The sequence below is a fragment of the Schistocerca nitens genome, chromosome 7, assembly GCF_023898315.1.
Source record: "Schistocerca nitens isolate TAMUIC-IGC-003100 chromosome 7, iqSchNite1.1, whole genome shotgun sequence".
In the NCBI taxonomy this organism is placed as follows: Eukaryota; Metazoa; Arthropoda; class Insecta; order Orthoptera; family Acrididae; genus Schistocerca; species Schistocerca nitens.
The window spans coordinates 467,343,120-467,358,549 of NC_064620.1; the positions used below are offsets into that span (position 1 = coordinate 467,343,120).

Below are 15,430 nucleotides of genomic sequence, written 5' to 3' on the forward strand. Positions count from 1 at the left end.
AGATTTTATTAACTATAGTGTTGGCTTTCACCTTAATAAGTGATGGGACCCAGTGATTTCTTTAATATCTCCAGAAAGATAGAAACGCCTTACACCGCATCTAGTGACAATTTATTTTATTATTTTGAACCATGACACAAGTGCCTCCATGCCTCAGATGAAGCAATACTTGACAGAGGGCACTAAACTTGGCAGACGGCAGTTATGCAGTGGTAATACCTATGAGCATGTGCCACTGCCAACTTTTGATACAAATGTAGCAATGTGTGAAGAAGTTGCTGTTATCCTGTAAGATGACCAATATGCTGGTGAGAATTCAGCTACCTTCAAGTTTAAGATGTTGAAGGCAAGATTTAGGCTGAGTTTGACCAGTGCGAGCAGCAATGGAAAGGGAGGGGGAGGGCTTTGAGGACTGCCTCATGCTTGCCATCAGAGGGACAGCCCAGTGAGCTCCTGGCTGGCAGCAAGAAAGGGACAATGTAGGAAAAGTGTATAATGCTAGTTTTAGCCACTCATTGATAAATGCGATATCCAAATATTCTTAATTCTGCAATAATTCGATGGTTCTTCATAGCACAAATACAAACAAACCAGCACAATCACAGCACTGAGATACATCTATTGCAATATTAATATTGTATTTATCTAAAAAAAACTACAGGACTTTATTAATAAACAAGGTATGGGATGAAAACCTGGCACAACAGCTATCATTCCCCTATGCCCCACATTTACACCTATTTTATTTATTGAGGCACTATCAATTTTCTACCTTTATTAATGACACGTGTCAGATCATCGAATACATCATAGTTGAACAGTACATGAATACACGAGGGCAAATCTCCTAATGTACTATAAATTACCATTTTCTATTTGTCAAGACTGATAATTAATATTTAATTTACTTAATGAATAGTCAGTCTGGCCAGCATTAAGATCAACTGTAATTTAAAGACAGCAAAGTGTCCATATGTTGTGAAGATATAAGTAGGTTGAGTAAGAGAAGACACTTCAATAGATCAGGCTAAGATCATTTACTTATATATCGTGAATGTTTTTATCATTTTCATTTGTTATAACGTGAATGTGCAAGTTAACTTTACAAAGTATTTGTATATAAGCTTTTATGAATAGTATGTAGTGTTTGGTATCAACAGAATCATAAAATAATAAGTTATCACTTAAAACATACATGTATATATAATTTGTTCATTAGGTTAATAATCAAATGGCATTCCATGTACTAGATTTTAAGTAAAAATGTGGAGCAACAGTAGGGAAACACACATTTTCACTGATGTGAGCAGTTTCATGCTCAAACATTCTGACTGGCTCTGGGGAACGAGGAAGGATTATTGGAGCACTTGAAAAGACACACTAGACACACTGTGGAGAGACTCATTGTGAGTAGATATGGTAAGATTCTTAATGTGTCAGATGTAAGTAAAGTCTTGAGTTCTGAGTGGCAAGTGGCTACAGATACTTTAACTTTTGCTGGCAATTATAAATTTTTCAGGTGATGTGGGACCTTGTCTCAGGGACTCTGTTTTACAGTCCAACAATGTTTAGTTGGCCAAGGTGATTCTGCTACTTCACTTTAGGCATTTATGCAAATTTTACTGCGCTGGAGAGTCATTATTAACTTTGATGCATATTTAAATACTACTATGTGGGACCACCATTTATGTTTCAAAACTTAGTCTGATTGAATAAATCAGTAAATACAGTTTAAAGCTTTGTTGTTGCCTGCATCAATTGTTCACTTGAATTCACTACTTTTCATTTATTATTCTTATTTTAAGATGTTTCAAACTGAATTACTTAATAATTTGCATCATAAGCCAACGCTTGGATAATTCAACTTCAGCATCACAGACAAACATCTACCACATCTGAAGTATCACTGCCATTTCCATCTTTCACTACACGAGTCTTTGATTGGTTTAATGCAGACAGCTATGAATTCCTCACCTGTGAGAAGCACATCATATCAGAGTAATACTTGCACCCAACATCCTTGATTATTTGTTGGAAACATTCAAATCTCTGTCTTTCTCTGCAGTTCTTAGTCTCTACAGCTTCATCAAGCACCATGGAAGTTATTCCCTGATGCCTTAACACATCTCCTACCATCCCATACCTTCTTCTTGTCCATGTTTTACCTCCTTCTTGTCCATGTTTTCCACACATTCCACTACTCACTGATTTTGTAGAGACCCTCCTCATTTCTCATCTCATCAGTCCACCACATTTTCAATATACTTGTAAAGCATCACATCTCAAATGATTTGATTCTGTTCTTTTACAGTGTTACCACAGTCCATGTTTTGCCACAATACATTGGTGTGCTCTAAACATACATTCTCAGAAAATTATTCCTCACATTAAGACCTATGTTTGACAATATTTGATTTATTTTAGTGAGGAAAGCCCTCTTTGCCTGTGCTAGAGTAATTTTTATGTCCTTGCTTCACCCATCATGTGTTACTTTGCTCCCAAGGTCTTAGAATTCCTTCACTTTGTGTACTTTATGGTCACCAATATTGATGTTACGTTTATTGCTAATCTCAATCTTACTACTTGTCATTACCTTTGTCTTTCTTCGTTTTAGTCTCAGTCGATAGTGAGAGCTCCACCGGGACTATTTATTCCATTTAATACATCCTGCAACTCGTCCTCACTTTTGTTGGGGATATTAAAGGCATCAGAAAATCTCATCATTGATATCCTTTCACCCTGAATTACAGTCCCACTCCCAAAAGGGACACTGGTTACATCTGTAATAAACTACTGTTTAAGCTTACTTGTTAACATCACCTCCTCTTGCACGTACTACATTGGACAACTGTGGAGAGCCCAAGGGAGCATATGCACAGACTGTCACATCGAGTGCTTTGCAAAAGGCAGCCAACTCCCTCTGCTGGAAGTAGATGTGCAGCTCCACCTGCAGATTGGCTGGCTTGATGCGGGCAGCCTGCCAGATGCGTTTGATTTGGCTAGAGTTGAAGTTTGACAGCCCGATTGAATGAGCTCTACCGGCATCCACTTGAGCTTCCATTGCCTAGACAATGACGAAAATTAAACAAAAATTAGTGGAACAAAGACTGCTAAAGTAATATGTTTCACCTTCATAATACACTAGCGAACCCAGCAATGCTTCACAATTGCTAAATATCTATGGGAATTAGATATATGACCTAATCTTGGGTATCCTTGGCAATTGAATTAGGATGCAAATTTCAACATCTCATTCCAGTTTTCCTAGCTACAATGGCTTGAAACTTGAACTTATAATAAATACTACATGATACAAATGAAAAACATCTCAAAAATTCCTTGAGCAATTTGCTATAAATTTTTACACAATACTCTAACAAACATTCAGACAAACATAGGCTATACATTTTTTTAATAACTATTTACAGATTTTCTGTTAAAACCAACTGCGTGAAAGAAAATGCTATGCTGTGAAAATGTGCACTTTTGTTTTCTTCCATCTGAAAGCTGTATTTATGACTTATTGGCTTATAATTACAATGTTGCTGCACAGGCTGAATCATCTGAAATGTTGTAATGCTCTGTGTTCGCAGATTAAAACTACTTAAAATAATATCACTCAAGCTACTATCCTCAGAGGTCTCCTGCATACCCCAAGTACCAATGAACCCAACCGATTTATCCATTCAATTTAAGGTATCGCAGTTGAAATAGACTGCAATAATGGAAATGAAACCATGCATTTTTACAGCACAGCTTTTGCTTTCTTGTAGTAAGTTTTAACAGAAAACTTCCACACAGCTTTTGCTTACTCACAGTAAGTTTTAACAGAAAACCTCCTCACAGTTGTTTAAAGATATATATAGCCTATATCTGACCAAATTTTTGTAAGAGCAGTGTGCAAAAGTTTGAAGTAAATCAGTCAACAACTTAAGGATTTTTTCTGAAAATGTTTCCTCTTCATATGTAGGCTATGCACACCTGAATATTTAATATAAAATCATGTAAAACTCTGAAGTAAGGTCAAGGACTTTTTGAGATTTTTGTTAAAAATCTTTCCCATTTGTATATATTTAAAGGGGAAAAACAATACATAGGCTATAACATATAGCGCTTTTGTGTCTTGTCTCCAAATCAACCTGATTTATTCTGAGTCAATTTAGTCATGTTCCACAAAGTTCAGTCACAAGTCTTCAATTATTTCTCAGTTGTAAGAAGCTTTTCATTTCATAAATCACAAACAGAATTACTTCCTTTCAATGAGATACATTTCAAACTAGACTGCTATGGTCATGTAAAGTGCTCGACAGCAGGCTGTTCCATGTCGACACTGTGTGCACAACAATACTGGCTAGTGTGTAGGTAAATGCCACTGTAAAAGAAAAATTCTATCCAAGTAAAGAAAAATACAAACATTTTATTACATTTGTGGAATGACATATTTTTCTTATTCAGCTATGACAAAACATTTGGGGAAGATGAGAGAGATTACGTGATAGATTATGTTCTGTTGGATTTTAAAAAGAGAAAACAATGAATCATTCTTGAATTTAAAAAAAAATGATAAAATTATACCTAAAGGCATATTCTTTAAGTGGTTTCTGTTTTGTTAGCAATAATGCTGAAGGAAACGCAACAGCATCTAGAGATCAAGGTATTATAAACTGAAGCCGGCCACGGTGGCCAAGTGGTTCTAGGTGCTTCAGTCCAGAACCGTGCAACTGCTGCGGTCACAGGTTCGAATCCTGCCTCGGGCATGGATGTGTGTGGTGTCCTTACGTTAGTTAGGTTTAAGTAGTTCTAAGTTCTATGGGAGTGATGACCTCAGATGTTAAGTCCCATAGTGCTCAGAGTCATTTCAACCATAAACAGAACAAAATCCTCTCCTTGTCTATTCATACATCTGTATTAATAAAAGGAATAGCTACTTTGGCAGATTTCATAGTTGTGTTTGCTGGAGTAACATAATATGACTTTTTGAGCAATTCATTAAAAACTTAAGAAATTTTAGTACAGTTTTTAAGTTTTGACATTTGTAATAATGAAAAAGAAATTGCAACTCAGGATCCACACACCACAGTAGACTTTATCAGCATGAAATATATACTAGGAAATTTGAAAAAATCTAACACAAAGTTTTGAAAGAATAATATAAAAATCACCTTCATAAAGACAACATTAGAAAAAAAAAAATACTACTGATGAAGCTTATCCATTACAGATATTTTAGAACCCATGACTGTTAATTGAATGTAAATACATAAAACTGCAACCAGTCACTTTCTTGAATAGTTATTTACTATTCCATGAACTGGTTTCCGAACCTTTTCAAGTACATCTTCAGACGGTTTTTGGAAAAAAAAGGTTCAAATGGCTCTGAGCAGTATGGGACTTAACATGTGAGGTCATAGTCCCATAAACTTAGAACTATTTAAACCTAACTAACCTAAGGACAGCACACACATCCATGCCCAAGGCAGAATTCGAATCTGCGACTGTATCAGCAGCGCGGTTCCTGACTGAAACGCCTAGAGCCACTCGGTCACAACGGCTGGCTTGGAAGTTACATATCTATTTCTAGCATAATGCTGGGTGCTGGCTTGCAACAGCATGGGCAGCTTTTTTCTATTACTGTCCATCTCTCTGCTTCAATTTTGATGGCTAGCTGGTACATCACATCGCTCACTTTTACGTAATTCTATGTATTTACACTGTGATAGCGAAGCTTTGCCAGCATCCAGCATGTGCTATACACATGTGATAGCAAAACTTTGCCAGCATCCAGCACGTGTTCCACATATGTTATCCATATGCTGCATGCTGCCATGCATACAGCATGTGTTATACACATGTTACACACATGCTGGATGCCAGCAAAGTTTTCCTATCACAATCAAATGTGCATTATGCTACAAATAGATGTGTAACTTCCGAAAACCATATGAAGATGAACCTGAAAAGGTTTGAAAACCGGTTCACTGAATAATAAATAGCTATTCAAAAAAGTGACTGGTTGCAGTTTTATGAATTTACAAAAATACAACAAATTACTGAAGAAAGAAAACACATAAAAACTTTTAGGAATTTATGAAGTTTCACACCATGAATATGAGACAAAATATTTAGGCCAGATAGACAGAACTTCAAGAATATTCCTACCCAAGTTAAAAAAATGTTTCAAGCACACATTTTGAAAAGTAGAAACATAATATAGGCTCTATTAAGAACACATAATGACCTTAAATGTAAAGAAAATAAGTAGACACTTAGACATTTTAGACAAAATAGGATTCTATGGGTCAAAGAGGAAGGAAATTGATAAACTGCTGAAAAAGCAGAACAAGTTCTCTATCAAAGCCTATTTCAATATATAAGACTAACTGCTCACCTTGCTTTCACCTACCTGGCATCCCAGATGCATCTCATTCATTTTTATTAATGAACATAAATGCAACTTATCTTTATTTTTTGCATTTCTTCAGTATACTTGTACACTTAATTATTGCTCCTACTCAACAACTTCCTTGTTTAATGTATCCACATCAACATGCCCTAAACTACTCTCTCCAGCCCACTGGTCTTGAATCCCCATCTAGAAACTTTGTATGAAACTTATCTAAGAACAGATGTGAAGAAAATGTACGAGGGTTGTTTTTTAAGTAAGGGCCGTTCGCGCGTATAGTCCCATAGTTCGCGCGGACGCCGCAACAAGCCACCGCACCACTTGCCGGCATCCTTCCCATTCACACTGATGCAAGTTGCAGCTCTGTAGCTGACGTGTACGCATCGCTGTGCTACTTTATAATGTTTACGATTATTGAATCGCCCGCCGCGTGTGAGATACGGTCAGTGATACGTTTTTTGACCGCGAGAAGCCTGTCAGCTGCAGAAATTCATCGTCAGTTAACAGAAGTTTATGGCTTGAATGCAATGAGTGAAGGTAAAGTGCGTCAATGGGTTAGAGAGTTTAAAAATGGCCGTCAAAATGTCCATGACGAAGAATGCTCAGGCCGGCCCTCTGTGATCACTAATGATTTGGTGGCTGCAGTCGAAACAAAGATTCGTGAGGACAGAAGATTCACAATTTCCACTCTTTCTTTGGAATTTCCACAAGTTTCAAGATCGGTTTTGTACAAAATTGTGTCTGAAAACCTAAACTTTAAGAAACTGTGTTCTCGGTGGGTACCCAGACTCCTCACAGTGGACCACAAAGGGAAGAGATTTGCCACTTCATTGGACTTTTTGATTCATTACGAGGAAGAAGGGGATGACATGTTGAGTCAAATTGTCACTGGAGATGAAACATGGGTATCCCATATCACTCCCGAAAGCAAGCGACAATCGATGGAATGGCGACACACAACCTCACCTGTCAAGGTCAAAGCCAAACAGATGCTGTCAAAGCGCAAGATTATGGCAACTGTGTTCTAGGACGGGCGCGGTGTTTTGCTAGTGGACTTTATGCCACGAGGAACGACAATCAACTCAGATGCCTACTGTGCAACTCTAAAGAAACTCCGCAGAGCAATTCAAAACAAAAGGCGTGGCATGCTGACAAAAGGAGTTTTGCTCCTGCACGATAATGCTAGGCCTCACACCTCTCAAAAGACTTGGGATTTGATTGATTCTTTTGGCTGGGAAGTTTTGGACCATGCACCATACAGCCCCGACCTTGCTCCTAGCGATTTTCACCTTTTCCGGTACCTGAAACACCATCTAAGCGGGCAGCGCTTCAATGACGCCGATGAAGTGAAAGCGGCCGTTAACTCTTGGCTGTCGGAGCAGGCGGCCGAATTCTTTGAAGAGGGAATTAAAAACTTAGTTGTACGGTATGACAAGTGCTTAAATAAACAAGGCAACTATGTAGAAAAATAGGTAAAAGTGTGTAGAATCAGAAAATAAAAGTTTTTTTACAAAAGTATTTGTATCTTTTTTTAAAAATAAAAACGGCCCTTACTTAAAAAACAACCCTCGTAGAATCCCTGAATATGAATTTTTTTACCCTCAAATTCACCTCTCACTGTACTTCATACTTTAATGTTCACCGTCAAGCTGAATGTACTGTGTCATGTAAAGCTACACGTAGTGAGGCTGCATATTGTAAGGGTAAGTCTGTATAATATTTTTCTTATTTATTATAACAGCAAAAAAGACATTATTTTTCAACATTGTCACCAAGTTTTCAGAACTCATCATTCCTGCAGATGGTTAACCATTGAATTGCTTTTGATTAGAGATCTGGGCTATTTCCATTCCATGCTCTGGCATGTGCTCACCATTTCAAAATGGTCAATCCATGGATCACTTCCAGTGATGATTCAGTTAAAAAACATTTCACTCTTATTGGCATGGAAGTACAGTAGTTGCTGGCCGATTCTCATATGATTGTTCTTCATTGAGTTGGTTTGGTACCCCTCTTCCAAAGAATTCATGACAGCTGAGCCTGTTATGCATGATTTTATATTCAGGACCACAATTAACATGCATCAACAGTTGCTTGTCAATTATTCAAAATCAGGTCATGAACTTGCTCAATGTTGACATCAGTAGTGAATGTGACTGGAAGTACGCCTTTAGACAATAAAAACAAGAAAGGGACAGAGGGACAGCCACATTTACTTTGCAAGAGCAAAAAGCAAACTGATGTGACAACGTTGAGACCTACCACGAGACTAAAGACAACTGTGTTATCTAGCTGTTGACAAGCTCCAGTGAAGTCAGTGAGGATCACTATTGACATCTATGTACATTAATGATCTGACAGATATTGTGAGCAGCAAACTACATCTGTTTGCCGACGACTCTGTAATGTAGGAGAAAGTCTCCTCTTTAAGTGACTATAGGGGGATACAGGAGGACTTGCACTAAATTTGTAATTCGTGCAATTAATGGCAACTTGTTCTAAATATGGATAAAATTAAATTAATTCAGAGGAGTAGAAAAACCATGCCTGTAACGTCTGAACACAATGTTAATAGTGTGCTGCTTGACAGTCATGGAAGGAGTATATAAGATAGGTTGTAGGGACGGTAAATGGTCAACTCCAAATAATTGCGAGAATTCTAGGAATATGCAACTCATCTTAAAGGAGACTGTGTACAGGACACTTGTGTGACCAATTCTTGAGTACTTCTTGAATTTTTGGGTTCCCCTCCAGGTCAGATTAAAGGGATACATGAAAGCAATTCACAGGCATGTTACTAGATTTGTTATGGGAATCTCTCAAGATAAGAAGTCTTTTCATGTAACATCATGAGAAAGTTTAGAGAACCGGAATTTGTGACAGACTGTAGAATGATGTTACTGCCACCAACATACACCTTGCTAGAGGACTTTGAAAACAAGGTAAGAGAACTCAGGACTTGTTCAGCTACTTATTGAATTACCCTCTCACACCTCATCATCACATCAAGTACCCCATAGGATGAAAGACACCAAAGCAATTAGCCTGCTTAAAGAGCAGGTAAGTGCAGCTATGAGGTGCTCGGAATTTATTTGAAACTAGTGTGAAACATGTTTACAAATAGTACAAGCTAGGAGAAAGCAACATGTGGCGCCACCCTGGAAGCAGTAAGCCAATAAATTCTAGAACAAATGCCAAGTCTGTTGTAAGCAATATAGAAACAGTTCTAGTTGTACCCAAATCAAAATCCACATCCAAAGTGTGGTAATCAATGCTATACTACTACGGGTGCATAATGCTGTGTTTCATGTAGCGTAAGCAAACTGGTTTCCCAGTTGGGCATCTCATTATTTAACTGTCTGGCTGCTGCAAATGTTCTTACTACATGATTAGCTGAGCTCTGTGACATTATCAACTAATATGTCTACCTGCACCAAGTAGCCTTTGTCTGGACTTCTACTTCAGCTCGGGCTACCAAGGTGGCCTGCCTCCCCCTGTGCTTTCTGCTTCTGTTGCTCTAAGATTTGTCACAACCAAGGTGAACATTACTGTTGGTGTAAAAATTAGTTTCTGACATTAATGGTTGTTGCAAATCTGTAGAAATTTACAGACGGCTTTTCCTTCGACAGTTTTTGATGCAATTTTGCTAACCCAATCTGACAGTTGTGTTTTGCTTTCAACACACATCAGTAGTGCAGTGCTTTTTCACAGCACAACTCTGATAATAGCCAACATACTGTATATACAGAGGGAGAGGAAAAAAAATAATTGGAAAAACCTTAAGTATAACCCAATACCTTGCCATAAATCGTACAGGAAACCTGTTGCCATACAAAAAGGCTTCTAGTCATCTTGGAATGGATAAAGACAAGTACAGGTACACTTTGGTTTTCATGGGAATCTCAGACCATTCTTCCTACAAAACAGTGACAACTTCAAGAAAAATGATGGTGATGGATAGTGATCATGCACCTTTCTGTCCAAAGTAGACTACAAATGCTCAATAATATTGAGCTCTGTGATGGCTAGGGCAGATGTGAAACATTCATCCTCATGCTCACAAAACAAGTCCTGGACAATGTGAGCTGTATGAACAAGGACAATGTTGTCTTGGAACACAGCATCACCACTGGGGAACAAACACTGTGCCATTGGATGAACCTCACCAGTCAAACTGGCCACATAATCCTTGGGAGTAATACAAACTTGCAGAGTAACTGTGGGATCTGTGGAATACCATGATATTGCTGCCCAAATCATCACTGAATCCCTGCTGCTGTGTTTCACTTTTGGGATTAAGCTTGGCCAGAATTAGAAACAGAGTGAAACAAGTCTTGTCCTATTGAATGATTTTCATCCATTGCTCCAAAGCCCAGGATTTATGGCTTCAACACAATTTTCATGTTCTGGGCATTTGCATCACTGATGAGTGGTTTCTGAATTTCAGCTGACCTTGCTGTTCACTGCTTATGGAACTCGCTTCTTGTTGTTATGGTACTGACATGGTCTGCACATGTTCTTTCGGTGGTTATAGGGTTTTCAAGTGTGATATTCAGTTCTGCATGGACTTTTGCAGCTGTCGTCAGTGTTTTTCATATTCCTCTACAATGACCATCTGTCACAATCACTCAACATATGTTTTTATGTTGTGACTTAGTAGATGAAGCTTTTGTGATCATCCTGTATGCAATATAAATCTTTGATATGGTGCCTGTTCAAACACAAAGCACTTTGGCTACCATGGTTATGGAACCACTCAATGTATGAGCATTAACAATTTTCCCATGTTTAAATTTACTGAGCATTGACATAATTTCACTCACAATTACACAGAACACTGTTCTAACCACAAATAACAACCGCAATAAGAACACTGCACAGATGCTGCTAATGGTCAAATAGATCAACACAACCTGCAGGCGTGGCTAGCACTTGCATTTACGTTCAAGCAAACATTTCTCATGCTGTTTCCATATTTTTGTGCAACCTCTTTTGTAGTCAAATGCATCCTGTTGTTTTGTATGCTGAAATAAAAATACCAGTTACCTGTGACATTGTTCTCATATATTTGATTTCTTTGTGAGCTACATTGACAACTGTTTAATTTCACTTTTATTGTATCACGAGACTAACTGAGTACATCATCACAGAAGGAGAACAGATTGCTTGCCTTTAATAAATAGGCCTACACTATGTGAACAGTACATCCCTGGAACAGTTTTCATCCTGTAGGAAAATTTTACAATGTGTTTCTTAAATTTCTGATAACTTCTAGCCCAATGTAAATGGACAACATAGTTCTCTGTCATGCCATTACAATATTTCATAATTTTAATGTAACTTTCAAAATCAGGTATATGTAATCTTAAATGTTTATCCTGTCCTATGTGTTTTATGGCACAACAATTCATCTATAAACAACCACACAGACTAAAATGTGTACTGGGTCTAAACAGGTTATAAGAATGAACAAAAACTGTACATTTTGTGTGCAATTGTGCAATAAAATCTCCAAGGCAATGGAAATCAAGGTGTATGAATATTTTGTTGATATATGAGTAGTTACATATCATAAATACATGATCACCTACTATTTTTATCTGATGCAATGTGTGCTGTATTTTTACTTTTGTGTACTTTACATACAAAATAGACAACTCAGCACTTCGATCTGTGTATTTTTCAGCACAGTATCTTCTGTCAAAAATAATATTAAGAATGATAGAATGCTCTGATCATTCCCTAGTTGACAGCTGTGTCCCAAAGTCAAATCATCAAATGCGTGACTAAGAGGACAAAAATCTTTTTCTTTATAATCAAATTTGTCATTAAACCAGGCTTTCTTTCTAAGTGTTTCATTATCACCTTTGGATTCTTCGGCTGATGAATTATCAATTCAAAAATAAGTCTCTACTGTTACACCTGCTGACATCAGGGCTTAGGACTTGCCTTCAGAGTCTGTGGATGAGCTATCTCTTATATTGACTCTGAATAATTGCTCTTTATGAGTATGTCCATGATCTCATCCTCAGTAGAATAGTTGATGAGAAAAACATGATGATACTAATCCTAATCAACAGTAAAATGTAAATTGAAGTTAAATGCAGGAAAAAATGAAACAACAACAACAACAGAGGAAGTGAGGAAGTACCCTAACACAAATTAGCAGCCAGCACTGTGAAAAACTACTGAAATGTGAGTCAAAGTGCTGAAGCAGCTGAGAAAACAAAGGGTTTGCTCATCTAAGATTTACCTCCTGGCAGGTTCCACTGGCAAGTGGCTCAATGTCCATTCAGCATCTCCTTTTGAGGTGACTGATAAATTCCACCTCCATATCACTGCCCACCAGTGGGATATCCTCACTGCTATTTGGTGGAGACACAATAGCAAGCATCTATGAAAGTAGTTGAAGGACAATGAAAACACAAACAGATAACAATGTGTTCAACATATGCAAAAAATGGAGGTTGGAGGATTTCACACTCTGTAAAGCAGGATAGATTGTGTTCTGTGGCAGATCTGACAACATTGTTCAATGATGGTGCTGGCAAATGCACAATGTTGAACATGGGGCTTTGCAGCATACAATCTCTACATTTTCCTATTTGAACATAATGACATCATCAATTATGATTTCAGCGGCCACGGGATCATAGAGATTGGAATGTGGATCAATGGACACATGTTAGCTGGTTGGATGAATCACATTTCTTATTACACCAGGTCAATGGTTGTGTCCAATTACGCCACCATCAAAATGAACAACTGCTTGAAACATGCACAATCCCATATACAAGCTGGTGGGGCAGTAGTATATTATGGAGGTCATACACTTGGGCTTCCATGGAAGAAGCAGCAGTAATCAAAGGTTAATTTTAATTTTAATAATCAACAGGCTGTTGATTATTGAAACTAAAATTAATATCCATACAGTTGCTGACAGGGCTGTGAAATGCTGAAGATATTTAAGTACTTAAAGGCACCCTGACTGCTGCAGACTATGTGAAATTTTTGAAATGGTTGAGTATTCAGGTAGGTGGTGTTGTGATATTTTGTCAACCTTTTTTTTTTTTTGCCATCTTCAGGTAGTCCTGATGAGTGCTTGATTCCACTGGGTGCTGTCTTATATGCCCCTTCCCCTTCTGCCTGTTGTCAATCATCGGCCCTTGGTGCCTGGGCATGGCTGCTCTGCTGGTCAGGTGGTGGGAGAAGAGCACTGGTTGGATCCGAGCCATGGACCTCAATCTGTATACCGCCATTACTGAGATCACATTGCTGCTGGAATGGAGATGCTCCTACATGGTGTGACCCCAACTCTTCAGTTGGCATGGTGTGAATGCCAGACTGCCTTACTTAGTTGGAAACCACTGTTAGTAAGTATTGGTACATCATATAATCAGATCTCTACAAATTCCTTCTAAAACGCAGTCCCCAAATCTTTGGCCTGCTTTAACAACTTTGTGTCACTGTAACTATCAAGAAGGCATATTGAAACATAATGCCTCCAAATTTTTTATTCTGTTCTTAATATTGGCTGAGATATTACATGTCATGCATATTACGCGGGCGACTTTCCCATTTCACTGATGCAAGTTGCAATACTCTGCCACTGGAGGGATATAAACTGTTGCATGTAACATGGCAGCATGTACTCTAACTATGTCGATACGTGAGAAACGGCATTCTGTAATAGAGTTTCTAACTGCAGGAAACATGCCTCCAATTGAAATCCATACAAAAATGAAAGCTGTGTACAGTGATGACTGTATTGCCACCTGTAATGTGGGACATTGAGTTGTTTGCGCTCATAAGGAAGGAAACAGTGGTGCTAACCTCAATGTGTGTGTGTGACAGAGCTAAGAGTAGATGACTGCATACGACAACTAATGAGACTCATTGGAATCAGGCTGATGAATTCATCAGAGAAAAATCATTCAATAACACAGATACAGCTCTCAAGTAATTGTGGCATATCATGAGAGAGAATTCAGCCCATCACTGCAGAACAGTAGTAAAGAAAACTATGTGCATTGTGGATGCCTGGAAAGCTCACTCCTGACATGAAACAGAGGAGACTGAACATCTGTCAACAATTTCTCTTGCATTTTGAGACTGAAGATGATGGTTTCCTTAACATTGTGGCAGGTAATGATGCTAGTTTCACCATTTTGGTTTCAAAAACAAGAGAACATTAATAGTGTTCTGCTTCAAACCATCACCAATGCTGGCAAAAGTTCTAGACCAAGCTATCAGCAAGCAAAATCATGCTCACAGTGTTCTGGGATGTTCAAGGTGTGGTGCATTTGGAATTATATCTAAAGGCAGCACAATAAACTCTGCAAGATCCTGACAGCACAAATTTGAAGAGTTTGTCCACACGTGGAGCACCCTCTCCTTTAGCATGACAATGCCAGACCACACACGATTACTGTGACATATGTAACAATCCAACACTTTATGCTCCTGTCATCAATCATCCATATACTCCCAACTTGGCCTCATCTGATTTTCATCTGTTTCCAAAACTTGAACAACAGTTTTGAGGACTTCGCTTTGATAGTGATGAAACGGTGCAAGCAGGGGTGAGGTTGTGGCTCTGTCAACAAAGTGAAACATTCTACAGTTAAAGTATCAACAAACTTGTTGGGAGAAATGTGTTCATCACCAGGATGTCAATGTTATTTCCTACACAGTCCAGGTCATCTGGCCTAAGTACATTTTTCCACACCAGCAGGGGATGTGGTAGACTCCTCATTTTCTGAGTCCTAAATTGTCAACAGAATTCAACAGGGCTTTCGTTCTGGGTGGGCAAGAAACACAGCTGACATTATATTTCCAGATATTTCTCCCAATTTTTGTTGACTTGTTACCAGTATACAAGATAAATGCTGTCGCAGCGTGTTTCTCTTCTTTCTCTGCATGTTGTGGCTTGGAATCCTTTGTTCTTATGGCATAATGAATAAGGTGGTGGTTGTATCCATTCTTCTGTAAAACTGTCTGCTGGTGTGGCAACTCTGCTGTTAAACT

General features: G+C 38.2%; 1 protein-coding gene across 1 annotated transcript in view; it reads right to left on the reverse strand.

The window, feature by feature from the left end:
• The window catches only part of LOC126195202 (1,5-anhydro-D-fructose reductase-like), a 131,086-nt gene that overhangs the window by 54,454 nt on the left and 61,202 nt on the right, over nucleotides 1-15,430 (reverse strand). The window contains exon 5 of the mRNA XM_049933716.1: nucleotides 2,808-3,064. Coding sequence (XP_049789673.1) covers nucleotides 2,808-3,064 — 257 coding nt within the window. The remainder of the gene's footprint in view (nucleotides 1-2,807; nucleotides 3,065-15,430) is intronic.